General features: G+C 45.7%; 1 protein-coding gene across 1 annotated transcript; it reads right to left on the bottom strand.

Moving 5' to 3' along the window:
- Positions 1–1,677: 1,677 nt before the first annotated feature.
- Positions 1,678–24,831, bottom strand: col2a1a (collagen, type II, alpha 1a; the record flags this gene model as incomplete). Its single annotated transcript, XM_084479322.1, has 53 exons — positions 1,678–2,056; positions 2,548–2,790; positions 2,913–3,100; positions 3,612–3,900; positions 4,270–4,377; positions 4,949–5,002; positions 5,089–5,196; positions 5,371–5,424; positions 5,550–5,657; positions 6,050–6,103; positions 6,379–6,486; positions 6,803–6,910; positions 7,320–7,481; positions 7,621–7,674; positions 8,388–8,441; positions 8,573–8,680; positions 8,788–8,841; positions 9,356–9,409; positions 9,520–9,573; positions 9,721–9,774; positions 10,099–10,206; positions 10,380–10,478; positions 10,665–10,709; positions 11,128–11,181; positions 11,586–11,639; positions 12,035–12,088; positions 12,200–12,253; positions 12,688–12,786; positions 13,274–13,327; positions 13,546–13,644; positions 13,961–14,014; positions 14,122–14,229; positions 14,341–14,394; positions 14,584–14,682; positions 14,785–14,829; positions 15,411–15,509; positions 16,166–16,219; positions 16,680–16,724; positions 16,955–17,008; positions 17,234–17,278; positions 17,503–17,556; positions 17,725–17,778; positions 17,967–18,020; positions 18,370–18,423; positions 18,794–18,847; positions 19,064–19,108; positions 19,374–19,451; positions 19,565–19,657; positions 20,100–20,153; positions 20,283–20,315; positions 20,914–20,946; positions 22,143–22,366; positions 24,738–24,831. 53 exons carry the CDS (start codon positions 24,829–24,831, stop codon positions 1,910–1,912), a joined length of 4,464 nt encoding a protein of 1,487 aa, XP_084335448.1. The 3' UTR covers positions 1,678–1,909.
- Positions 24,832–25,866: the final 1,035 nt, after the last annotated feature.

Below are 25,866 nucleotides of genomic sequence, written 5' to 3'. Positions count from 1 at the left end.
AGGTAAATATTAATTAGATCTATTGGAATGTTTTTGGGGATGTTACTTATTGAAAGACTAAGATCGGACTACATGATTTTAGTCATAATGTTTTTGATTGACTGGTTGGTGCCAGTCTAGACTGAGTCATCCATCCGTACCCAGGCAATGGAAATCTATTCAGCGCTTCATTTGAATTGATTAATTTAGTCTTTCATGAAACTACAGGAACACCTAATCACAAACAGAACCACAGACACACTCACACACACACTGTGACACACAGTCACTCACACACACAGCCTCCACATTGAGGATTACCCGACCTCAAGAATTGCAAATAAACATGCATGAATGGTTTTGAATCACCATTTCCGGTTTTATTCAACAGCTCAATAACAAAACGAAAGGCATTGTTATTTTGGATTTTCCATTTATTTTTCAATTTACATCAATTAAAGGTGTAACAAAACAAAAAAAAACAAAAAACAAAAAAAATGATCATGGTCATAATAAAATTAATGATAAAAAATATACACAGCCTCACACACACAGAGACAACCCACCCTGGTGTTGCAAAGTTTTCTTCCCCCTTGGAGTCACATCGTTCAACTGGGAGATGTGAACCCCAGGGAAGCTTACCCACAATCCCCTTCTCCCGTACCTGTCTCCCAGGGTGGGGTGTGTGTGTGTAGTGTGAGGTTAGTGGGACGCGCTGGGCGGGGTTAAAGGGGGGGGGGGGGGGGGCTGGATCAGGGTAAGGGGAGGAGGGGGGAGGGGCATTGAAAAACAATGTTGTCAAGACTTGACTTCTAGAACTCGTAGCACCTTCTGAAAGAGAGCTCCAAAGCAAAGATGGCCGCCCGGCCCCACATCCACTCGATATTTTGGGTCCGCGCGGATTTAAGGAAGACATTTTCACTTTGTTTCTGTTTTTTCTTTTTTTTGCGTGAGGTAGCTTTAAACAATCAGGATGGCTACAGTAAAAGTAAAGCAGATTTTCCTCAAATTTGTTGTTTGGATGCATGAAGCCTGGGTGAAAACGCCTTCTTTTCAGGGCCAGTCAAGTCCCAAAATGAAACCTCACTTTCCAAAGTGTTGGTGTGCGTCAAGACACATGTACACACGTAATGTGGAAATATATATATATATATATAAAAACCATCTGGTTGCCTATAAACACAGACTTTTACAACAAGAGAACCAAGGATTTATAATACACAGTAACAGCCGTTCACTCCCGTTCAAGATGGAGTCTGGAGCGATCTGCTTTTTGGATGTGTTTTTGTATTATTGCTCAAAATATTGCGTTGGTCTACATTTGGTTGTGTTTTTGGGGGTGGGGGAGGCTGGAGACAGGGAGGCGAAGCAGGACTGGGTCAGAGGTCGTTGCTGTTCTTTAGTGGGAGGGGCTTGTCTTCTCTTGCGTCATGAAAGAGAATAACCCTGCACAGTCCCACCTCAACGCTGCCCACGAAGACAGTACATACGAGACATCGAGTCATGTTTCTGTCCTCCATCACTTGCTCTGTTTAGCTCGGGTCCTCGGGTCGTCCTCCGTGGCTCTGGTTCCCGTGGTCGGTGGTGTGGGGCCCCGGGGGGGGCCCGGGGGGGGAAACATGACTTGATTTCAGGGAGCGTGCCTGACGGGGGAAGGCTGGTGTGGTGGACAGATATTGCGGATGCCCATCAGTGCTAACTCCCGGAGAGACGTAACAACAGGGGAGAGCACTCTGCTTTTAGTTTTGTTTGAGAGAGAGAGAAATAAAAGTATCAATTTTCTTTCGAATTTCCTATCTTCTTTATTGTGGAAGTGTGTGTGTGTTTGTGTGTTGTGTTTGTGTGTAATGTTTCATGGTCGAGTTATTTAATTCATGGGTTTTTCTTTTTGGTTTTTCTGCGGTAGGGGGTTCTTGCTACTCCTCTCTCTCTACAAGAAGCAGACGGCTCCGACGTCCACCCCGAACTCCTGGTTGGCTCCTCCGATGTCCATGGGCGCCATGTCCACGATGGGCAGACGGGAGGTCTTCTGTGTCTTGTACTCGAACACCGTCTTGCCCCACTGGCCTGTGTGCGTCTGTGGGTGGAGAGACAGCAGGCAGATGTGTCACCACAAGCGTAACGTCACACAAGCAGAGATCTGAAGTCTGAACTGAGAATGAGCAATTGATTGATCCATCGTTAATGTTACTGTGAGGACATTGTCTGCTGTTATTAACATCACTATTGCCAGGGCAGGATAGTCTAGCGTGTTAAACTCCCAGACTAAAGGGTCCTGTATTTGGACCCCAATGTATGCAGTCTGTCTGTAAGCAGCCATGTCTTAAACCCCTGCCTGCTTATTAAGGGCATGCATCAAATTGTATTTTATTGTAGGACACTTTTGATAAAAGCATGTAAAACTACAAAATAGTAAATATCGGTCAAGTATGATGGTCTTTTCAAGCTATTCGAGCCATTATTACATTCAAAGCATTTTCCTTTTACAACAGACAGTTTCTGGGGAGGTCACAGCAACCACAAGCGTCTACTCTAGGGCTTGCTCTGATCCTCGAAGCGGCCGCTCACCTTGCAGCCGTCCTCCAGCACGCTGTACGTGAAGCGGCTGTTGCCCTCGGCGCGGATCTCCACCTCGTTGGATCCCTGGAGCAGCAGGGCCTTCTTCAGGTTGCCCGTGGCCTGGTCCATGTAGGCCACGCTGTTCTTGCAGTGGTACGTGACGTTCTGGGTCGCCTCGGTGGACAGCAGCCTCAGGAAGGTCAGCTGGATGTTGGCGGCGATGGCGGCGGGGCCTTCCTGGGCGTAGTTGAACTGGAGGGGAGGGAGCGGCGGACAGAGTGTTAAGGTGGTCCGTCTTCACTGACTCACACGAGTGCCTTGATCACTCTGATTGGAAACGCGACGAAACGCAAGCGTTTTTTGTGGAGACTCACGTGGAATCCTCCGTTCATGGTCTCTCCGAACCACACGTGCTTGCGCTCCTTGCTCTTGCTGGTCCACCAGTTCTTCCTGGGCACCTTGGCGATGCTGGGGTACACGCAGGTCTCGCCCGTCTCCATGTTGCAGAAGACCTTCATGGCGTCAGCGGTGCTGCCGAGGTTGGGGTCGACCCAGTAGTCGCCTGGAGGAGGTGGAGAGATAGGAGAAGGGTTTAAAAATGAAGGCAGAGTTGGGTTTCTCTAGTGGTTCCTGCTGTGGTCCATCAACTGTGGTCCGTGGAATCTGGTATGTGGCAACGTTACATCGCAATGAATGCCTCCATTTTGGAAGCATAGGAGTATTTGATCGTTAGTTATTATGTTAGCCATGAGGCTTTTATGGTCATTGTTTAGTAATTAATCGTGAAATTATTTGGCATTATTGGAAGACACAGTTTTTCATGTGACACGTTCATTAGCCTAGGTAACTTTATACTAGGTATATTTACGTTGATTGTGGATTGTGTACAGTACTGCTACAGTATCACCACTATGGTATCACCAACAAAGGATCCTATTATGCATTCTGACATGTAAGCCCGATCATATAGACCCCAATTTCCCGTCTGGTATGACAAAGTCCATCCTATGGATGTCACCAGAGGACTCTCCTCCCCCCCTCCCCCCTGGCTCCTCCTCTCCCTGGTCCCTCACCGCTCTTCCATGTGGGGTGGCACAGCTTGAGGTCTCTGCAGGAGCGGGCGGGGTTCTTCTGGTTGCCGTCGGGGCTCAGCATGTTCTCGATCTGGCTGTTGATGGACTTGAGCGTGGCGTCCACCTCCACGTCGTGGGTCCTCAGGGAGCTGGAGGCCTCGTCGGCCCTCATGTAGCGCAGGGGGTCCGGGGACTTCTCAGTCTGGGAGAGGCCGGCGAAAGCGGACATGTCGATGCCAGGGCCGGGAGGGCCTGGGGGCCCGGGGGGTCCGGAGCTACCAGGGGGACCCTGGAGGGGAGGGGGGATGTGGAGAAGAAAAGGAGATCAGAGGACGGGACTGGATGCAGTTTAGACATTGTTGGTAACGCTTTACAATAAGGGTACATTAATTAACCATTAATTAACATTAGTCAATGAAGTAATAATAATTCTTATATATCACTCTTAGGGTAAGGGTTAGGGTAAGTGGGATAGGGTTGAGGTTAACCCTAGCGTTAAGGTTAACTCTAACCTACATTTATTTATAAATGAATGAAAATACTAGACACATCAGTGAACTGTTAGTTAACAGTTAGTTAATGCTTATCCCTGCATTAACTAATGGTTATGATTCAGAGGATTCGCTGGACTTTAAGGTGGTATGTTAGTGCAACTCACAGCAGGGCCAGTCTCTCCGGAGCGACCTCGTGGTCCAGAGGGTCCGATGGGGCCGGGGGTACCGTTGGCGCCGTCTTTGCCAGCAGGTCCAACAGGTCCATGGGGTCCCTGCAGAGAGAGAGGGTTGGGGGTGAGCATCAAAACAACATCTATCTATATACAATCTGTTTGCCTGAAACGCTTGTGGAAATTAAACAAGAGAGATAGCGTTGATCATTTCCAGGGTCACACAAGGGGTTTCTGCAAATGCATCCGCAATCAGCCATTATCATCAAAATAAAGTTTTTGTTAACGTTATTAAGGGGCAAAGGTAAAACTTTCTGTGCGTGGCTGATTGAACTGAAAGGCTGCGGCAATCGAAACCGCATAGAACGCATAGTCTTTTTCCCCTGTCAATCTCCCTCTATCGCCACAGAAAGTAATTACTAAAGCCCGCCGCTGTTTATCTTATCACAGCCACGGGTAATGAAAGTACATCGCCTCTCCTCCTAGCGCGCTACTTTATTCCACCGAGGCCGACCTAACGGGCCATTCATTAACAGCACACAGAAATGGTGCCTCGGCCGATAAACTGTCAACGCTAATAATATATTCTCATGGGCCAGACTTAATACGGTGATAGAAGCCGTCACTCTGCCTCGCCTGAGAACAACATGAGCCTTCAGGAGAGCTAACTCACCTTGGCACCGCTCGGCCCAGCAGGTCCGGAAGCTCCAGCATCTCCAGCGGAGCCCTGTTGGCAGGCGGTTTGGACTTAGTTCATGTTTTAGCGTTTAAGGTGCGATGTAACGATGGATCGGCGTCCTGGTGGTCACTTACGGGAGGTCCAGGAAGACCCTGCAGACCAGTGAAACCACGGTGACCCTTCTGTCCCCTCTCGCCGGTCTCTCCCGCCTCTCCCTTGTCTCCACGTGGTCCTAGGGGTCCCTGGAAGGCACATTTATTTGAAGGATTATGCATTTTGGTTTCAGTAGATCCAAAAATGGCATTTTGGAAGATAGTGTTTTCATGACAGTAGCTGTGATTCTCTGGAGGTGTGTGAACCATCTAATCAATCCAAGTGGATTCTCTTTTGAACTGAGTTGTGAACTGAAGACTCACAGCCATCCCTCTGGCTCCGGCGGGGCCGGACGGTCCGGCGGGTCCTTGGGCACCCTGAAACACGACAAGACGCCCTGGATCAGTGACACGACGACCACCATCAACAGGTACGACACACTGAAGAGGCCCCCGTCCCCCTACTGATGGTAACAATGCCCCCCGTGCTCCCAGGTACTCACAGACTCTCCGCGGTCGCCCTGTTTGCCCAGCGGTCCGACGGGACCGGGGGAACCGGTGGAGCCCGGAGCTCCAGGGGCCCCGACGGGGCCGGTGTTACCGCGCTCTCCCTACAGGGGCGAACAAGACACAGGTCAGCAGGTAGCCCAGGCAGGCCGGGACGGGTTAGCACAGTACAACACCATCATTTGATTCCTTTCTAGTCAAGTCAAGTCAGTTTTATTTGTACAGCCCTTAATCACAGTTACAGTCTCAAAGTATGCCCCCCCCCCCCAACCCTAGCAACCCAAAGGGGAAAAAAAACACAGAGCGGGGGATCCCTCCTCCCAGGAAAGGTTGATAGTGAAATGGGGGCCATAATTGACATACCTAGTACTCTAAAAAGCGAAAATTTGAAATACAATGTTAATTTTTTTTTTATTATTATTGTTTAGTATTGTTTCCCGAGTGCTTCCTGAACAGGGGTTAGCGGTGTGCTCTTATTGGTTAAGGTGGTGCTCACCTTGACTCCCACAGATCCGTCTCTGCCAGGGGGTCCGTCGGTTCCAGCGTTACCCTGAAACACACGTTTTCATTTGAAAAATTACATTTTTGTTCAAATAACCTTGAACATCGCATGGCATGCCATTTGCTCTGTTGTTTTTATTCATGAATTATTTCATTTCACACAAAGGATAATGTAAAATTCCCTGTATCAAATGTAGTAGAAGTACATCTTCAAACTTGAATGGGCCCTTCTCTGTTCTGGTCATGGTTATTTAACCTCGTAGTGCTTCTTTACTGTGAGAGTCTGATTATTGTGTGTTAAATGGAGGATGACTAAGTGCGGACCTCTCTGCCAGGCTCTCCAGAGGGCCCAGTCAGCCCAGGGGGTCCCACGGGTCCAGGGGGTCCGCGGTCCCCGGTGCTCCCAGTAGATCCCTGCTTACCAGGCTCTCCCTGAAACACACACAGCAACAACACATTAACGACACATCGGAGACTGTACATTAACTGTACATTGACAGCGGTCAATGTACATGCATTTTATGAATGCATATTAATGTATGTTATAGAGAAGATCCAGGTCCATTGATGTTTTATGAACTCATAATCAGACTAGATTACCCCAAAAAATATAAAGTAGATCTTACATTTTCGGTTGTAAAATGTTATCTCTGAGTTGGAGAAGTTCCACTCATTCATGAATGTATCTCAAGTGATCCCAAGGTCGGCCTTAGACTCTGATCGCTCCTCAGATGTTGAAGACACTTACAGAAGGCCCAGGGAGTCCAGGGAAGCCTCTCTCTCCACGTTGACCCGGCAGACCAACGATACCACGGCTTCCACCCAGACCCTGGGGCCCCAGAGGCCCGTCGGGACCCTAGGAAACATGGAGGAAGGTGGGATGTTGAGCACAAGCTGGTGTTGTGGGAGACAATCCAATAAACACTGGAGCAACATGCAATCAGTCAATCTGCTTGACTGACATCCCTGTCCATTATGAAATGTCCCTTTATACAATGCATGCATTTATTAACAATAGATTTGAAGAAACCACAAATAATTGTTTGTGTGTGCTGCAGAGTCATTGCTCTGTGATCTAGATAGAGTAGCCCTTATACACTTATTCAAATGGTTGGAAAAAGAGGCTACAGCAGCTGTTTGTAAGCATAGTGTAGCTGCAGGTAACACGCATTAAAGTGAGCTTTTGAAATCTGACATGTGATCCGACACTATCTACGTCCAAACCACACCGACGTGTCCCCATTCAGAAGCAGAACCACACTTACAGCGACTCCGTCCTCGCCAGGCTCTCCCTTCTCTCCTGGGGTACCAGCGGCTCCCCTGAGCCCAGTGTCTCCCTGCCGTCCTGTGGGGCCAGCGTCTCCACGAACACCCTTGGGACCGTCTTTACCAGCAGGACCAGCGGGGCCGGCAGATCCAGGGTTACCCTGCATTAGAGGAGAGAGAGAGAGGGACAAGCCAGGGCAGGAAGAGTGAGCATACCACACAACACAGAGATATGATGTTGATTTGATTGAAGAAAGGAGCTCCACTGAGGATGATTCTGTGGCAGAGAAGGACACTCACGTTGGGGCCAGGAGTTCCAACTCGTCCTGCAGCGCCGGGGAAACCAGTAGCTCCCTGGAGAAGGACAAGGGAGATGGACGGGGAAGGTGGATGAGGACGGATGAAAACAAATGGACTTAATAATTACTGACCAATAACTATGTATTGCAGCTGTATGGTAGGATGTAGAAATATACTCGAATGCAGTCGTGTACATGAAGTTACCAGTCAAAGTAGTGATTAATGTTCTTCCCTCAAAGGTAAATCTATTCTAGAAATATCTATTCCAGAGTCAGAAATGGTTGAGATACCAAAAAGGACAAATATAGATGTTAATGTAGGCACACAACTAAGCCCCCACACTGAATGGGATTTCTTAAACTAAAACTAATTAAAAAATGATGTTTGTGCACCGAAGGCCAATGCAATTGTCAATGTGTGTGGGCGGTAGAGGGAGGGTTTTTTATAATCTGTATATTCTAGATGACAACAGCATACACATACATTACTGTAGGATGTTTGAGGACAGGATGTCTGCACAAATACTGGAATGAGTGTGTGCCCATTTCATTGTTTGTATTGGAAGTACAAATACATTCTGATTTGAGTTATTTAAAGATTGCCTTTTCTGACAATATTGACATAGCATTACGTTCCTTCTGATGCCTCAACACAAACCGTCAGTGTTGAGCATACATTGTCATCTCCAGCTACTTCGCAATCTACATACTCCATCATTCCTGAGTATTACTCTTCGTGGTCGTAAATCTGATCAGAAGGTAACTTACGGGAGCTCCCTGAGCACCACGTGCTCCTTTAGGTCCAGACACACCAGTAGGTCCCTGTAGTAGAATTCAACACACACAGCATGTTAACCACAGGTCAAACTACATGGAGCAGACTTTTGATACATGTGATATAATATCATTTTACAGCACGAATTCCCTCTGCAGTCTCTGGTTTTAATACTCACATTAGGTCCGGGGGCCCCAGAGGGTCCCTGGGGGCCAGGGCTACCGGCATCTCCCTTCTGTCCACTCTCACCCATCTCTCCCTTGATACCAGGCTGACCATCTGAGCCCTGGATACGCAGAGAGAGAGTGAGGACGGCACAAGGTTAGTGTCCCGTACTACTGTGCCAGTGTAGCGGTTGAACATAGGATGCCGTGCAGAGGGGCTTTGACTTACAGGGGGTCCAGAGAAACCAGCAGGCCCGGGGGGTCCCACCTCACCGCGGTCACCCTGCAGGGGAGATCAGAGGAACTGGGTTAATTCTGTCAAACCCTTTCAAACTTTAGAGAATACACAGTGTAGACTTAATACTGCCATGACCCAATTTTATGATTAGCTATACCGCATGTTTCTCTTGAGATATGATGGCTGAGTTTTTAAGTCTAAATGATGGGCTTCTTGCTTCATTGTAGTAAGAGTCACCGTCTAGAATGCCATTAGATCCACAATTGACTCAATTGTTTATAACTAAAGAATTGTTAAATGTCTTGTCTGGGCGGCCAGGTGGCTCAACCCGCTAGTGCTCTAACCATGTCGACGATTAGCCTTAGCAACCCTGTGGACCTATACCCTACTAAAACGATGCAATTACTTCTGTTCTTCAAACCGTTTTCCTGTCTGGAGGACTTTAAAGGGATCCTACACTGTAGCACTCATCAATCAGAAACCCAAAGCGACTGGAGGCAGACCAAGATGGAGGTGGACAGACCCAGACAGACCAAGACCCAGATGGGGATGTACTTACAGGAGCGCCACGTGCACCAGCAGCACCGGATGGTCCAGAGGGTCCGGTTTCACCCTAGGAGGCAAATGAACTCAGAATGAAACTCACAAATCCACATAGAAGAGGAAACCCCCATATTGCCCCAACCCGAGGTTTAAACCCTCAGAGGTCAACGTTATCCTCACCTTGGCGCCGTTGGGGCCAGCTGGGCCAGGAGGACCAATAGGACCGCTCAAACCCTGGAGAGAGAACACAGAACATGGAGGGTGAGAGGAGAACGATGAGGTAGAGCATGATCAGATGTTCATGTTCAATGTCCATCTTGTTGGGATGGATATTAAAATTAAGATATTAAAAGGGTGCAGACGAATGTGTATATAACTCACTCTTGAACCATCCTTGCCAGGAGATCCCTCAAGTCCCTTCTCTCCATTGTCACCCTGTGGAGCAGAGAGAGACAACCGGTTAACATGGGCACCACTTCCAGTGGCAACATATTGGCTCAGGCCTGAGGGCCTCATGTTCATATCAGGTCATTACTCCCACCAAGGAGGTACCTCAGGGATAAACAAGTCACTGCATTGACCTCAAACTAGATTAAAAAAAAAGATCCATTAAAATGAGATCAGATGAACTTCATTAATCTGAGACAGGAAATGATATGTCTATTATATGTGTCATTTCGAACATAGATTGCCGCTAGAGGTCTTGGTGCTGCTGTTGTAACTCTTGTCATATAATTACGAGAATGATGTGACTCTTACTCTGTCTCCCTTTGCTCCGGGGATGCCACCCGCTCCTCTCTCTCCGGGCATTCCCTGCAGGCCGGGGGGTCCCTGGCCTCCGAGAGCACCAGCTGGCCCGATAGCTCCCTGGGGGAGAGGGGTCGGAGAAGCACTGCATTAGTATGGACGGTCATATCGCAGGATGCTTGGAGAAAAAACGTTCACTCCAATGTGTATGAGACCGACTCTGGAATCTCTGTATGAACAAAACAAGGAGATTGGTATAAATGGGGGAACATGTGGGTGGATTGACCCCTGACCTTGGGTCCATCAGTTCCGGGGGTACCAGGCAGTCCACGGGGTCCCTGAAGACCCTGGGGTCCAGCACCACCCCTCTCACCAGGGAAACCACGCTCGCCCTGTTGGAGGGAACAAGACAAAGCACTCAGATACACTATCTTAAGCTACATTGTATAATACATCAGTACATGTGAATACGCTCTGTGGTCATTCTCAAGTGCAATGTGGCTTGAACACATGATGCAAATCAATGCACAGTTCAGCTCATCACAGTACAAATAGATGGATCAAACTTGTCAACTCACTCTGGGTCCAACAGCCCCAGGGACTCCGGCCTCTCCGGAAACACCCTACAGAGGGACAGAGAGGACAATCAGAGGACAAAACAGCACACAGTTTATCAAAACCCTTAAAATATAGTATGGATCAAATAAATGTTTATAGAAAGCTATAGCTTAATGTAATTGAGTCTGAAGATGGTGTATTATTAGTAACTCTTTGAATAGTTTTGTCAATTAGAGTGCCTAGTAGACTTAACAGTAAAGCTATCCATACTGTTCTTACATATAAATAATGTATATACAATAACCCCCCTTTCAAGCAAAAGGACAGTTATTTAAAACCATTGGTCAGTTCATCTTTCTTTTGTCCAGATTGTATACACAATGTTGTCTCATGTTGTTTTCCTCTGCATCAGGACATCACATACAGACGTGTGGACCCACGTGTCTGGACCACTCCTCTGAACCTGCTGCTAGAGACACTCACCTGCTCGCCGGGTTTGCCTGACTCTCCTGGGGAGCCTGAAGGTCCGGGAAGACCCTGCCAAACCACAACAACAACAACAACAAAGGGTCAGCCACGCTGCAGAGTCTACTTTACACACACCAGACCGGTATGAGTGGCACAACACATTACATCTTCAGAAGCACACTGATCTGAGTTATAGGGCCAAAACGTGGGTCTTGTGTTGGGCTGTGTAGCTTAGCAGCTTTAGCTTAGCAGTTTGAACAGTTTGAGCAGTTTGTGTTGCTTAGCAGTTTTAGCTTAGCAGTTTTGGTCTAGACTGTTTAAGCCTGATATGAGGGTTTCTGTGTGGCTCTGTATTGAAGCATCTTTTGAGTTCTCATCATGGGAAGGGATGCATGCAGCTGGTTTCAGTAAGTTGTTGGGGCTCTTTTGGGCTCTGTGCACAGGTACAAGCTGTCATCGTACGGTCCTCTCACCTGGAAACCGGAGGGTCCGGGCTGGCCTTGCTCTCCTCTCTCTCCAGCGGGTCCCTAGGGTGGACATATTCACAGGGAGTTAGACTCTGAAGAGATACCAACGTGTTGTGCATTATAGTATCAATATTATATCACTTCTTCAAATCACAATTCAAAATCAAATGATTGCCGGCTCCAACTCAAATTTATCTTGTATGAATACAGCAATTCTCTGTTAATTCAGAAAGTATTGATTCTGGATTAGCACTGCACTGAACAATCATCTGTTTCCATTATTCATTAGTTCATTATTTGACTAATTTATGGGATTAGCAAGCCTTTTTAAATCACTGATATTGAGTCACAATCTTTTACATTTACAAGAATGCATGGTGCTTAATACAAAAGATGAGAACATGGTCTCATTCATTTCCTCTTAACAGATGTTTCATTTCATCTAAACATCTTACAGCAGGGCCGGGGGGTCCAGATGCTCCAGTCTCTCCATCTTTTCCAGACAGACCCTGTTCAGGAAGAGCAGAGGAACGGTCTTATAGCGTGATTCCCATCATTAATAGTTGTGTATTTAAAAGTGTTGTGGCAGGAGTAAACAGTATGGATAAACTGGGACTTACCCTCAGTCCTTGGCGACCAACAAGTCCCTTCTCTCCGGCCTTTCCAGGCTCACCCTGTTGGAGCAACGTACTGTTAACCTGAGAGCATGGGCTACAGCGTCCAACAGGACCATTATAATGCTTTCTGGCTGGATATATTTTATATGGTTTATATGGTGACACTGGTTGTGTCACACCTGTATTGCGTTAACTGTCGTCTCCCACTGTAATGTTGTGTTGTCTTATTGAATTCAATTCTTATTGAATGAAATCAAGCTTTGTGTTATACCTCACAAATTAAGATAATATTTTATTTATATCATATATATCATTATATCATATCATATATCATTATATATTACTGTATATCATTTATTCTATATTGAAATTATTGTATTATATAAACTGCTAATGAGTATTTTCAGAGGGGTGACTGTGTGAGAGACCTTCACGTGTTTATTATTTTTTAAATTGAGTTATCATATTTTTATATTTTTTTGCAGGCTTACGTTGGCTCCCTTGGGTCCCGGGAATCCCATGACTCCAGGCTGTCCACGAGCCCCCTGGGGTCCGGGTGGGCCAGGGCGACCGTCCTCACCAGAGGCACCCTGTCAGAGACACAGAGGGGGGTCACACTTCAGCTGGAGGACAAGAGCTGGGAGCTGTAAGTGTATTCATACTGCAGCACTCAAACACAGGGCCATGGGCAGTGCTTCACAAAGGAAGAAGCTTTACAAGGGCAGTCATTAAAAAAAAAAAAAAGGTTTCTGTAGGATGGTTGTATGGAAATAAATGTTTGTTAAAGCCTTCAATGATGCAGGATTACCAGAGAACTATTTCCTTTAAATGGATTTTATTCAGATGTTGATTATAATCTTTACATGTAATCTGGGTTGTTATCTATAATGTTTAAATGTGTCATTTGCCAAATAAGTATAAGCATTAGTTCTCCTTCTGTATACATTTTTCCCCATCTATACTTTCAGTGAGTTAGTCTAAGGGTGGATTGAAGATGAACCTTTATTTTTGACAACATGTATAACGTGTATATGTATATGATGACAATAACAATGTCTATAATTGTAATTAACTTACAGAAGCGCCAACTTTGCCTTGAGGACCAGCATCACCAGGACGACCAGTAAGACCCTGCAGCACAAGAAAACACACAGAGAATCACTCACACACCAAGCCACAAGCGTGTACCTGCAACCACCCTTATAACATGCACCACTAACCACACCGACTCCCAGAGGGATGGTCATAAGATACAGAGGGTAATTACAGAGGGTATTGTTATCCACTCGTTCAGCTCTGAAGAACTATCACCACTGCTCATACTACTACCACTACCACAGCGTACTCACCCTGGCGCCGGGAAGACCAGACTCTCCAGTGCGACCGGGATCACCGGTGCCTCCCTTGGGCCCTACAGCGCCAGACACACCACGGTCTCCTGGAGCCCCCTGCAGACACACACCCAGATAATGTCACTCATCAGGCCTGTGATTGGCTTCAGTGTGATCACATTGTGAGTATGTGTGCTTTAATGATGATGGATATAATCGATACAACCAAGGAATGGTACCTGGTAGAGTGAGCGCTGTTAGCGTTGATGATGTGCACTGTATGTTGTGTACTGTATGTGTCTAGTTGTGTGGTGGGTTTTCTGGTATTGTGTCGGGACGTTTACGTGACATGTCACTGTGTTGGCGATGGTTTAATACATGCTTGGATAGTGTTTTCTGTGATTTGGTGCAAATGATTTTGAGCAGCCCGTACCTTAGCACCAGCAAGACCATCTTGACCTGGGAAACCACGGTTACCAGGTGCTCCCTGAAAACAATCACAGTGACAACGTGAGTACGACGATGACAACAACACCATTGGTGGACAAACCTTATTTCACTGAATGGATTTTGTCGATTTTCTGAAAGACTCACTCTCTCTCCGGGGGGTCCGAGGGGTCCAGCAGAGCCGGGCTCTCCTCTTGCTCCTCGCTTGCCCTCTTCTCCTGAAGGTCCGGGGGCACCTTGGGGTCCCACGGGGCCCTAGGGTATTAAGAGCATCCACACCTCGTTAGACTACAGTGTCCCTTCAGAAAAGGGAAAGACGACATTTGTTTTGTGTTGAGTAAATCTCGGTCTTCTGTGGCCACTTACGAGCTCTCCTTTGGGTCCAGCCTCTCCCTTGAAGCCTGGGATACCGGGGTCTCCCTGAAAAGAGCAGAACATATAAACCATGAGAATCAGCCCTAACCTGTCACCTCAGATCAGCCATATCCATATCACACCTCCACCACCTGAACATCCATCACATCCATCCACCACATGCTTCACGTGAACATGAACTCAGGTGCTGGTGGGCGTTTGTGGACCAGTGAGGTGATTCTAGGGGGCACTCACAGACTGGCCCTTGGGCCCGAGGGGTCCTGTCGCTCCCTGAGGTCCGGGGGGGCCACGGGGTCCGGGGAAACCTGGGGCTCCGGCAATACCAGCACCGCCCTGTGAGGACGGACGGACCCAGTTTAGTTGAGGAGATCGTGTCAGGACTAGGAGAAAGTAACAAAGTCAAGACCCTGGTGGTAGTTTGAAGCTTCAACTCACAGCAGATCCTTTGCTCCCGGGAATACCATCAGTACCAGGGTTGCCCTATGGAGAAGAACAACAGAGGGGAGCCATGTCAGCAGCCTAGCAGAGATGTCGCACCATACAGACATTTGTGTGAGATAAAGCATATATAATATGTATAAATTTAATAGAAGAGTCCAAGTGGTATGGAATCAAAACCTGGGTGGTGTAAGGAGGGCAGTTCGTGATTGGGTGCCAAGTGCTATCGTGTGGGTTAATAATAATCCCCAATAGCTCCCCCTGCTGTGGTTTTACACAAAGAGAGTATCTGAATTGTATCCTTGTTGCGTAGGCCTATGTGCTACATGCTATCAGAGTTTGGGCAGAGAGATGTGTCAGAAGGGAATAAATGCAGAAGAGCCTTGGATTCTCGGAAGCTGCTAAAGTGTTATTCAATAGCTTGTGTTTGGACCACACAATGGATACATTTTGTCTGCCCTCTCTCTGTTGTTTGTGTGATCGGTTCACTCAAAGAGAACGTACTGTGTCTGCTTTTCTCATATCGTTCGTACCGATCTACCCTTAAACCTCCCCTGGACGTGTCCTAGGTAAGCGGTCCTATTTATGTGTTATTTAGTATTTTGTGAGTCAGGTGGACGTACAGAGGCTCCAGCGGGTCCGGGAGATCCAGGGGTGCCAGCCTCGCCGCGGGGCCCCTGAGCGCCCTCAGCTCCACGGGCTCCAGTGGGGCCAGCCTCTCCCTGTGGGGGAACACAAGCACAGGTCGGCTTTGAGCAGGCGGGTCTCTAACTCAAAGGCGCCTGACAGACGGGAAGTAGCAGAGCGAGGTAGAGGCCTGCAGGTCGTCGGCGTACTGTCATACCGCCTGTTAATAATGGAGTTGGACGTTCGTTCAAGCAAAAGACAGTTCTGAAGCATTATAGCGTATTATGATTATGATTATGATATTTTCCACATCTGATGGTCTTGATCTTCAGTTATCTAAATTCAGTTTTCAGTATGACTTGAAAATGCTATTGATGATAAAGAACGATTCTAAAGGTTGTAATTGTATAGATTTCTATAATACATTATATATTTCCAATACAGGTCATGTCATTTGAAAGAAAATATTAATTATCTATAATTTTATGAGCAATGATGCTGTGGGTTTCAGGTTAAATGAGATATCATGGTATTCATGGACAATAACTATCTACCTGTGTAATTAAGAATGGACAACAAATATAAACCTATGTACCTTCCAAGAACCTTATCAAATAGCTCCTCTTTATCATACTATGTTACCAAAGCTTCAAAAGAACACAGCTGCACCTCAGAAATTGTGTTTCTTAATCAAACTGAAGTAGTCCTCGTATGGTTAAGACAAAATGCATTTTAAAACAAATGAACAAACCTTGGATCCGGGGGATCCTGGGAAACCGGGTGCACCAGCAGGTCCAACAGCACCCTAGAGGGTTGACATCAGCACAGGTCACTTTACACGCTTCAGACGCCATATTGTGGGACAATATGTTTGAGTTCCATAACGGACCACATGATTGTAAGTGAGTTTAGGGCTGGGCAATAATTCAATATTGTCGTTTATCGTCTTGGCATGGGATTGTATCCTTATGAAATGAAGTTATAGACTTGTCGTGATACCCAGGTTTATAGTGTAACTGAAAATACGATGAGAAGATATGCCCTTAAAATGATCAAAGATGAGGTTTGATAAGTCAGTGAAGAAACAAAACTGGCTTTAGACCGAAACCATACTTTATATTTCCATGTACCTCAATATGATGACCCTGAGGTACACCGCTTAGAATAGTATTTTGAATTCATAAGCATATCGTGATATGTATCTAATTGTGTAAGACTTGGATATGGCCCAGCCCTGAGTCACAGTGAGAGGTGGTGGTACGTACAGGGGGACCAGCGGGACCAGGCAGACCATCATTACCACGGGCACCCTGGGGAGAAGAACAACACAGGTCACTCAAGTCACAAGACGTCCCAGCAGTCTCTCAGCTAGAACACATAGTGGAGCACAGCTGACTCCCAGCTCCCCCTGAACACAGAGTGGAGCACAGCTGACTCAGTAGCTCCGGCCACAGCTGTTCCAGTGAAGAGGCCTCTCATAGATCGCTTCTCCTCTATGGTCCTGTTCTATGAATCATCACAGTGTCCCCGCGTCACTCACAGCAGATCCGGCTGCTCCGGAACGCCCTCTCTCGCCGGGCAGACCACGGGGTCCCTGTGATCGGAGGCAGAGGGAGGAGGACACGTTAGGGACAGAGTCTCAGATGGGAGACACGCACACAATGAAATCACAAAATGGTGATTTTTCATCAATATTTTTCACACACTTCATCCATTTAGGGTGACTCATGGAGTGAAAAGCGTAGTATTGGAGAGGCTGCTGCTGTTTTGCACAACTGGAGAAAGAAACAGTATTGTGTAAGGAGACAGAACGACTCACCATGGGTCCAGGGGCGCCGTTCTCTCCAGAGGATCCACCCTCGCCCTTAAAATAGGACACATCACAACAGTTAGAAATAGTCGTCCTCATAGGTGCCAAATAGACAGTGTATGAATTTGATCTACATTAAGAGTCCCAGCCAACTCTCTGCTGGTCTCTGGACAGATGATTTATGGTCCTGGTGTTTGGCGCTATTAGAGCTGACCCTAAGTCGAAGGCAGTGTTTGACCTTTGCAGAGTAGAATAATAACAGCATTTAATAATCATACTTTAGCTCCGGCAGCACCGCTCTCTCCCTTGGCTCCATCCAAACCAGAGTGACCCTAGTGAGAGAGAGAGAGAGAGAGAGAGAGAGAGAGAGAGAGATAAAAACATGACATTAATCCACTATCAGCCACCATCAGGTCCAACTGAACAGCAGTCAGTGTATAGATGTTGACATGTGATGCTATCACAGGAAGAGAGGGCGAGAAGGGGAGGGGGTCACTTACTCTGTGTCCTTTAATCCCAGGAAGTCCAGGAGTTCCAGGGAATCCACGGGCTCCCTACAATACAATGTCAGGAGGAGGAAATTAACCACACAAGAATAATGTGAATTTTCTATTTTCAATAATGACCAGTTCTAACCAAGCCCATTCTTAATGTAACATAGATGAGTTTGCCGATAGATGATTGGATAATGTTTAATTATCCTAATGTGTGGTGGTCATACTTTAGACATATCTCAGCCTACCTGAGGTCCAGCAGGTCCACGCTCGCCACCCTTTCCAGGTTTACCAGCTTCACCCTGAAATAAATACAATTCATTAGTACCATTTACTTACTTACAGATGTCTTCAAACCATGGGGGAAACACAGGGACACTACTGCCCCCTAGTGGCTGTAGGGTCATGTGCTAAACATTGCTGCAGCTAGCAACTTGGGTTTTAGCAAGGTCAACATTTTCTATGCACTGTAATGATTAAAACCATGTTATAACGTGGTCCACTATATGTTGATTTGACTTTTTGACCCTAGCCTGATTATGTTGTCTGGCTTGAGTTTCAAATATGCTTATGTTTCCACAAGCATATGTTTATTGTGCCAAAGTCTGGTTATATTCCCATCATATAGGAAGTGTTCCTGCTGATACTCACATCACTTCCTGATTTTCCTGAGGGTCCGGGGGGGCCACCAGGGCCGGTAGGTCCCTGTTTCAAGCAAAGAGAGCCGTTGTAGTGAATGTTTGTACAGTCTCACTGTTTACATGCAATAAGAAAGGGTGCCAGTAAAGCAAATGTATGTTCTGCTTAACTTAGAAGGATTCGGTAACTGAAATATGTATTTACAGAGAGACAATATAAATAACATAAAATAATATAAAAGGGTCATGTTTTGGGTCATGCTTTTCTTTAATCAATTCATGCATTCAGTGAGAAAGAGCTAGGCCGATGACTCAAGCATCAGCATTAATAAACAGGATTTCAATGAAGGGAGACATTCACATTTCCTTTTCATCTGTAACTGTAAGGAGCTAACCCACACCGTGTTTATGTGTTTATGGGAGCTGGAAATACTTACAGCTGATCCAGGCTCTCCAGTCTCCCCGGGGTTACCTTGGAAACCTTGTGGGCCCTGAAGAAATTCACACTCATTAGCACCTAGAGCGACCAAAGCCTCCGTATTTATGGTGGGCGACGGAACAGCATCCCTGCCTACTGACAGACACCTTTACCAGTCTACCGACTTTATATTTTGGGTATGAAGTACAAAACGTGTGGTAAGGGGTTGGTTCAGTAGGGTTGAGATATAGTTTTCGAAGTATAAGTATAAGTATTCGATCATACTCACTGGAGATCCGGAGGGGCCAGGGGGGCCACGGGGACCCATGGGGCCCTGAGAAAGAAAAGACGAAAACAGAGCAAGAGAAACGTTATGCGTAATTAATTTGTCATCCTAAGTTATCTTTGAGTTTCTAGTGTTCATTCTTGTGATTCGATGAAACAATTGTCCAAAATGGTGCTGAAATTTTAGCAATCTGTTCTGTGACGGATGCACTGCTAGGCATCTGTTGGGTGTGTCTGATGTCTCTGCATGACAGAGATGTCCTCTACACACACACACACACACACACACACACACACACACACACAATACACACCATAGGGCCCTGCATCACTCCCATCGCAGCACTGCCGGCCTTCTCATCAAATCCACCAGCCATTTGAGCAGCAAAGTTCTGGAGGAAATAACAACACGCACACGTTACAAGACAGATTCAGTTACTGGAGAGCTAACAAATAAGCAAATAAGCAGATGAGGAGCGAAGACAATGTTGATCTCCACACTCACTCCTCCCAGCCCAGAGGGTCCGGGTGGTCCGGCGGGTCCAGGGTTCCCCGGAGTACCGGGCTCTCCGTCTCGGCCTCTGGGTCCAATGTTTCCCTGCAGGCAGGAAGTGTGTGGGGGGAGGGTGGGGGGTGGAGGGCGTTACACAATGAACGAGGGGTTTCTTATTAATAATGGAAGCAGAAATACACACAGGCTCTGAGCGATATGTGACTATATAAACTTGGCCCAAGTAGTTTTGAATTGTATTAATTGTCGATCACCTGTATTAGACCTCGATGCTTAATAGTGAATATTACATTTGAATAAATAAAGAAGATGGTCTCATATGGCTCAGGCCAGAACTGTTACTGTATGATCTTGTATATTTTTGGCCCTCAGTACATAGGAGTTCATTATAGTTTTATCCCAATATTACATCCCTCAATTACTTATTTGGAGTCACTGTGCAGAACATGCATGATCAGCAGTATGAGGCCATCTTGCTTATTGAGGCGCGTTAGTTGCGTCTGCGTTATCGGCTGTTACGTTTCTTTACCTTATCGCCCTTAGCTCCGCCTGGTCCTCGTGCTCCCTGCTCTCCGGGGGGTCCCTGCGGGAAGAAGGGCCCAGCGATAAATGAACATGTCAGGTAAGGTGAAGCATGAAGTGAGAAGGTTATATGTGTACCTTATACATTGTATATATGTTTATCAGCTGCCATAGTGTGTGAATAGTTTACCATGGGGCCATGAGGTCCTCTTGGTCCTACGACCTACAGAAGGGAAGAGAAGGCTGTTAAGGATTGGCCCGGCTTCATGTGATCAGACATCCTGTGTTGTAACACACTGGTGCGTGCCCGGGTGCACCACCAACCGGACTCGGCTCAGCCAAGACCCAAGAACATTCCGGTACAATGTCCCGCCCCCCAAAACAAATCATGTTTAATTAAAACTTTTAATTTGACAGTCTTCTTAGCTTAACATCAGCCCTTCTTAGCTTCAACTTGACATACTTTGTTCTTTTTGTGGTGTGAGACAAGAGAAACTGTTATGAGAACGTAAGAGGATTGGGTTGGGTTCATTATGTACAAGGAATGTAGGGTTCCTTCCTTTTGGCACACTGAAACACCAACATCAGTTACAGCACATTCTAGAAACATCCCTTAATAATCATTATTAGTGAGTGTTGGCTGAAAGAGTGAGATTCATGATAGCACTGACCCGATTTGAACATTTAAGGCTCTTTAAGAGTTTGAGAATGTTGACAGTAAACAACAGGCATTTGGAAAAATTATGATCAACAAAACAGAAGTCACAGACAGAAGTTTAAATGTATGCCAAACACATTCAAATCCTGGAAACCATACTTACATCTGCAATCTCTCCTGGTTCACCTTTCTGCCCCTTTTAGAAAGAACAAAGAAACACGATTTATTCATCTATACATTAACCTCAGAAACATAGTATAGATTTGGCTAACCATGAATTAGGTAAATATATATCTGCACAGTTTGTAAGTGGGTTGCCACAGGCCATTTTCTCACCTGCGCACCAAACGACTCTGATGTTTCAGATGGATGATGGATGAGGGGGAAGCAGAGAAAAGGACATTAAACATTAAAACACAGTGACCCAAATTAAAACTCTTGTGGACTTGGGCTAGTTGGATTCTGTTCCCTTTTTACGCAGTTTTCTCAGACACAATTGCTGATGATACCAAACGGTAGAGAACCATTATGGATGTGATTGAATTGGAAAAAACTTCCTTTTAATGGTTTGGAAGCCAAAGCAAGCGAAAACAGGTTAATTAGGTTAATGACAAATTGGCACTGGGATAAAATCGCTATAGCAACGATAAGTCGGTTTTTAATAAGCAAGCAAGCAAACAGGTGGAAACTCTGAGAAAATAAATTGGAGAAAACGTATTATCATTTATTCTATCTATTTGTTTTACCATTTACTAGAAGATATAAATATTGACACATCATTCTATGCTATGCTATGCTATATGTCAATTGTGAACCCTCTATTACTGGGTTCTGCAAGATTCGAGGAATCTGAAGCTGTTGATGTGTGATGATGTGACAGTGGTGACTCACTCCAGCTAACCCCTGTGTGATGCCACATGCCCCTTAATAGTAACGGCTTCAATGGCGTAATATAGGCTACTGATGTTAAACTCTGTGTATGCATGCTAAGCTCTTGAAGGCCCATCTGACTCCATGTCAAAAGAGCATCCAAAGACAACAATAGTCCCTATGATTTTATCTTTTTAACCTTGATTTTCGTTCTTCATTAAAATCAAGTAAAAAACGTGTCACTTTAGAATAAGGAACATCGCACCGTGATCCAGCCATTACTTTACATCGATGTGTATCATAATACCGTCGTACCAGATGGCTTATCCCTCAAGTAAACAGGCCGTGATTCCAGTCACGACTCCTACACCCATGTAAAGTACCCTGGACCACCCACGGGTGCTTGTTCCTTACTCAAAGTCCTGCTCGCTCCGTTAGAAGCGTTTCAGTGGGGAAAAAAAAGGGGTCATTTATTTATGGTGACAGTGAATAAATAAATGAACAACCAATGGGGGAAGCGGAGGAGGAGGAGGAGGAGGAGGAGGAGGAGGCAGCGTCGGCAGGGCAGATGGGGCAGCACTCCCCGGGAGGGATGGACGGGCTGGCGCACTCTGTCATCTCGTCGCAGATGATCTCGTCGCACAGGACGGAGCCGGTGTCGCACACACAGACGCGACACCGCTCGGACCGCCACACGTCCTTATCATTGTAACGGCGGCCATCCTGGACGCAGCCGCCGACCACCTCTGTTGTGGTGGTGGTGGTGGGGGGGGGGGGGGGGGGGGGGCGTCACCGTGTGGGAGGGGAGTGGAGGAGGAGGAGGGGGGGGGGGGGGAGGGGGGGGTGGGGGTGTGTGTGCAGCAGGTGGACAGCAGGGCACAGTGTTAGGAGCAGTGTGAGTCGTGGTTGTTTGTCGTTACGGTGGTGGGAGAGGCATTAGCGCAGGAGAGGCGGTTACATGAGGAAGACAAAAAGAAAAGGCATTGATGAAGAGGATGTGCATTTTTGGTTGTAGTCGCATTTGTTTGCTCTGTTACATGGGACTTATTTTGTTCTAAAATAAGTAAGTCATATGCAAAATAATATAATACATGTGTTGATGAGGGTAGGATGGAGGAGGGGGTTTGGTGGGAGGAATGGAGAGGGGGGGGCAGGAAGTGGGGATGTGTGTGTGTGTGTGTGTGTGTGTGTGTGTGTGTGTGTGTGTGTGTGTGTGTGTGTGTGTGTGTGTGTGTGTGTGGACCTTTGCACCCCCAGTAGGGGGCGTGGTTATTTAGTAGGTCAGAGGTAGTGGAGAGTGGGGGGAAAGTGATGTGAAATTACAAGGAAGAAAGACACAAGTCTATCTTCCAATCAAGGAATGCTTCTCTTCTCTTGCACACACACACACACACACACACACACACACACACACACACACACACACAAAGTAGCACAAGATGCCCAGATTACTATTAATATTTCAAGTTGGTACACAACATATTTAGCTTGGATGTGCTTTACCTGTTTCCTTTGATAAATGGTTAACCTTTGTATAAAGAATACCTTTATATTTGATCTTGTGAAGGGTACAATTTACTGGGACACCTTTTCAAATAAACCAATTCACAAGAGTGGTCTGTTACCTGGCAGAATGAAACCCAATTAATAAAAGATCTATTGATTTATTGAGATTGCATTTAAGTTTATAGCAACCATTCACTTTTGTATAGGCAGGTCCTATACACATTACGCTACAGCTCAATTTCCATTTGAACAGTTCTAATAAAATGGTTCTATTCCATGCAATGGCATCATAAACTGGTACATCAACAAAAGCCACATTTAGCAGTGAACTCTCACCAGTCATGGCATTTCACATGACAGAGTGAGTCCATTCAACATGCAGGCCTGCTAGGCCCTCCGGTGAATGAGAGAGAGGGAGTGAGAGAGAGAGTGTGAGAGAGAGAGATAGAGAGGGACTATATGAATACACTTCTCTCACAAGGGAAGACTGTGCCCGATTGACAAGCTGCTGCCTTAAGTAAACAGGGGCTGCTTCTAAAAATTCACCATCTGGATCTCATAGCTGTGTCAAGTGCCAGTTTAAACACATTGGGAAATCAAGAATGGGTGGCTTGTTAGTATACAGGATGTGCCTATTAAATGCTGCTACTTGTTTATTATGCATCTATGTGAAAGCTGTCACAGAGTTGTATGTGTGCTGAAATATGGTTTGCAGCCAGCTTGCAGTGGAGTCAAATATATTGCTAGAACTCATTCACATTGGAATGATTATGTATTATGCATTATGTATTGCATATGCACTTAGAAACAATACTGTATTAGTCATTTCTGTATAATGTTGCCCTTTGAAATGCCATTACCTTCCTGAAACCCTGTGAGCCCACAAGTCAAGGGTAAAGACATATCTGAGCCTTTTCATTTACCAAATCCTTGAAAGGCAATTTTTGTCAACCTTGTTGGACAATAAATAATTTCATTCACTTCAACTCATAAGTTATATTTTTAATAGATTTTTGTAATTGGATTTTTGTAACTTATCACAACAGAATCACCATGCAGCCCCTGTTCCTTTTTATTATAATCTAATAAACATTATATAGGGATGATTATAGGGGCTGTCAAGAGGAGGAAACGATTAAGTAACATGGCGGGCCTTAGGACCCAGGAAGGAACAAACGGATGCTTGTTCACCTGGTCCTCCATCCCACACACATGCACCTTGCCAGCCTCACCTATGATCCATAATGAAATCTCTGTCTCCCAAAAAATAATGCAGTTGATGAAAAATAAAAGAGGCAACAATAAACTAATCATTTTTAAATTTCTGCTTTTTGCATGAAGAATCTACATCCTCACGGATTTGAGAGCTGTCATATGGCAAATTGGCAATTTAGTGGTATTTTCCTAGTTATGCACCTGAGTTATATAGGCTTGGCCTATTAGCCTAATTGTAGAGTAGAAAGCTAAGCACATTCATACCAACCCCCGTTTGACATGAGTGACATTGAACTTAATTGCATTATTTTTTCCAGGCTTAATTGAATAAATATCCCCTATGACATTGCATTTCTTTTTACAGTAGAAACTCAAAAAACAAAGATTGTTACTTACGGGCGTCCTCTTCTTGACATCTGACAACGGAAAGCAACACAACTTGGGACGCTACAAGTAGCAGAACAGTCCTTGAATCCACAAAGCTGAACATGTCTAAATATTAGACATGCAGGACCTTGGGTGAGAAATAAAGAAAGGGCGCAGACGCGTCTCTCGGTGGGTCAGGGGTGTCTGTGTGTGAGTGAGATGTTCCCAGAGACTCTATGGAACCATGCAGCCAACCTTCCGAAATCAAAGTGGAATCCAACGTGGGGCCCCTGTCTGCAATTAGCACCCACCGCGTCAGGCCGAGCACCGCGGTTTTATGTCCAGCTTGGCCCCTATGAATCTTCGTATATTGCTAAATACCGGTCCGTCCCCTAGACCCCCAGCCGAGCTGAAACCCGAAGCTTATCACCCTCCCCTCCTACCGTCTGAGGGACTTTGCCACCGTGACCCACGCCCAGCTTAAAAAATGGATCTGTTTATGTGGTTTAATGTAAAGAAAAGCATTGCTGTCATTCGTTTAAAAAGCGTTTCTAAATTGGCCACCTAAACGTTTGGGAAAAAGTTGTCAGTGTTTTTGACAAGCAAAATAGGCAATTGAAAATACACAGCAAGTTGAAAAACTTTTGAAAGACATAACCTTTTGTAGAGACATACAAATGAGTCCTATGTTGGTTATAAGTAGACCAATGATCGGAGATCAAGTCATGCATACATCTCAGCTATTGCGTGTAAGGGAAGCTGATTAATATAAAAGTACATATATTATATGAATTAAATTATCTAATTTATCAGTGCTTTAATTTAATCTACATCTCAATGTATTTATATATTTATTTATAAATAGGGCCTACTTAATGAAGTAAAACCTATTTACTAACTAACTTAGGCCTACTTACTGAATCAAATATTTACTAATATAATTACAGCTCAGGTTGGCCACCACTTACAAACAATTACTATCCAGCCACTAGTAAGATTATAAGTAATTGATCAAATCTCACACCAAGGCACCATCAATTTGAATATTGATGGTGTTAACCACTTAGTGACACAGGACTTTGGACTTAATGAAATCAGTGAAGGTGTATATAGTTGAATTAAATCATCACCGGTACAGTTTTGTCATGTTCACATGACA

This window comes from Micromesistius poutassou, assembly GCF_964030765.1.
Source record: "Micromesistius poutassou genome assembly, chromosome: 15".
Classification (NCBI taxonomy): Eukaryota; Metazoa; Chordata; class Actinopteri; order Gadiformes; family Gadidae; genus Micromesistius; species Micromesistius poutassou.
The sequence above is the reverse complement of the archived record's forward strand: the minus strand, read 5'-3'. Positions and strand labels throughout refer to the sequence as shown.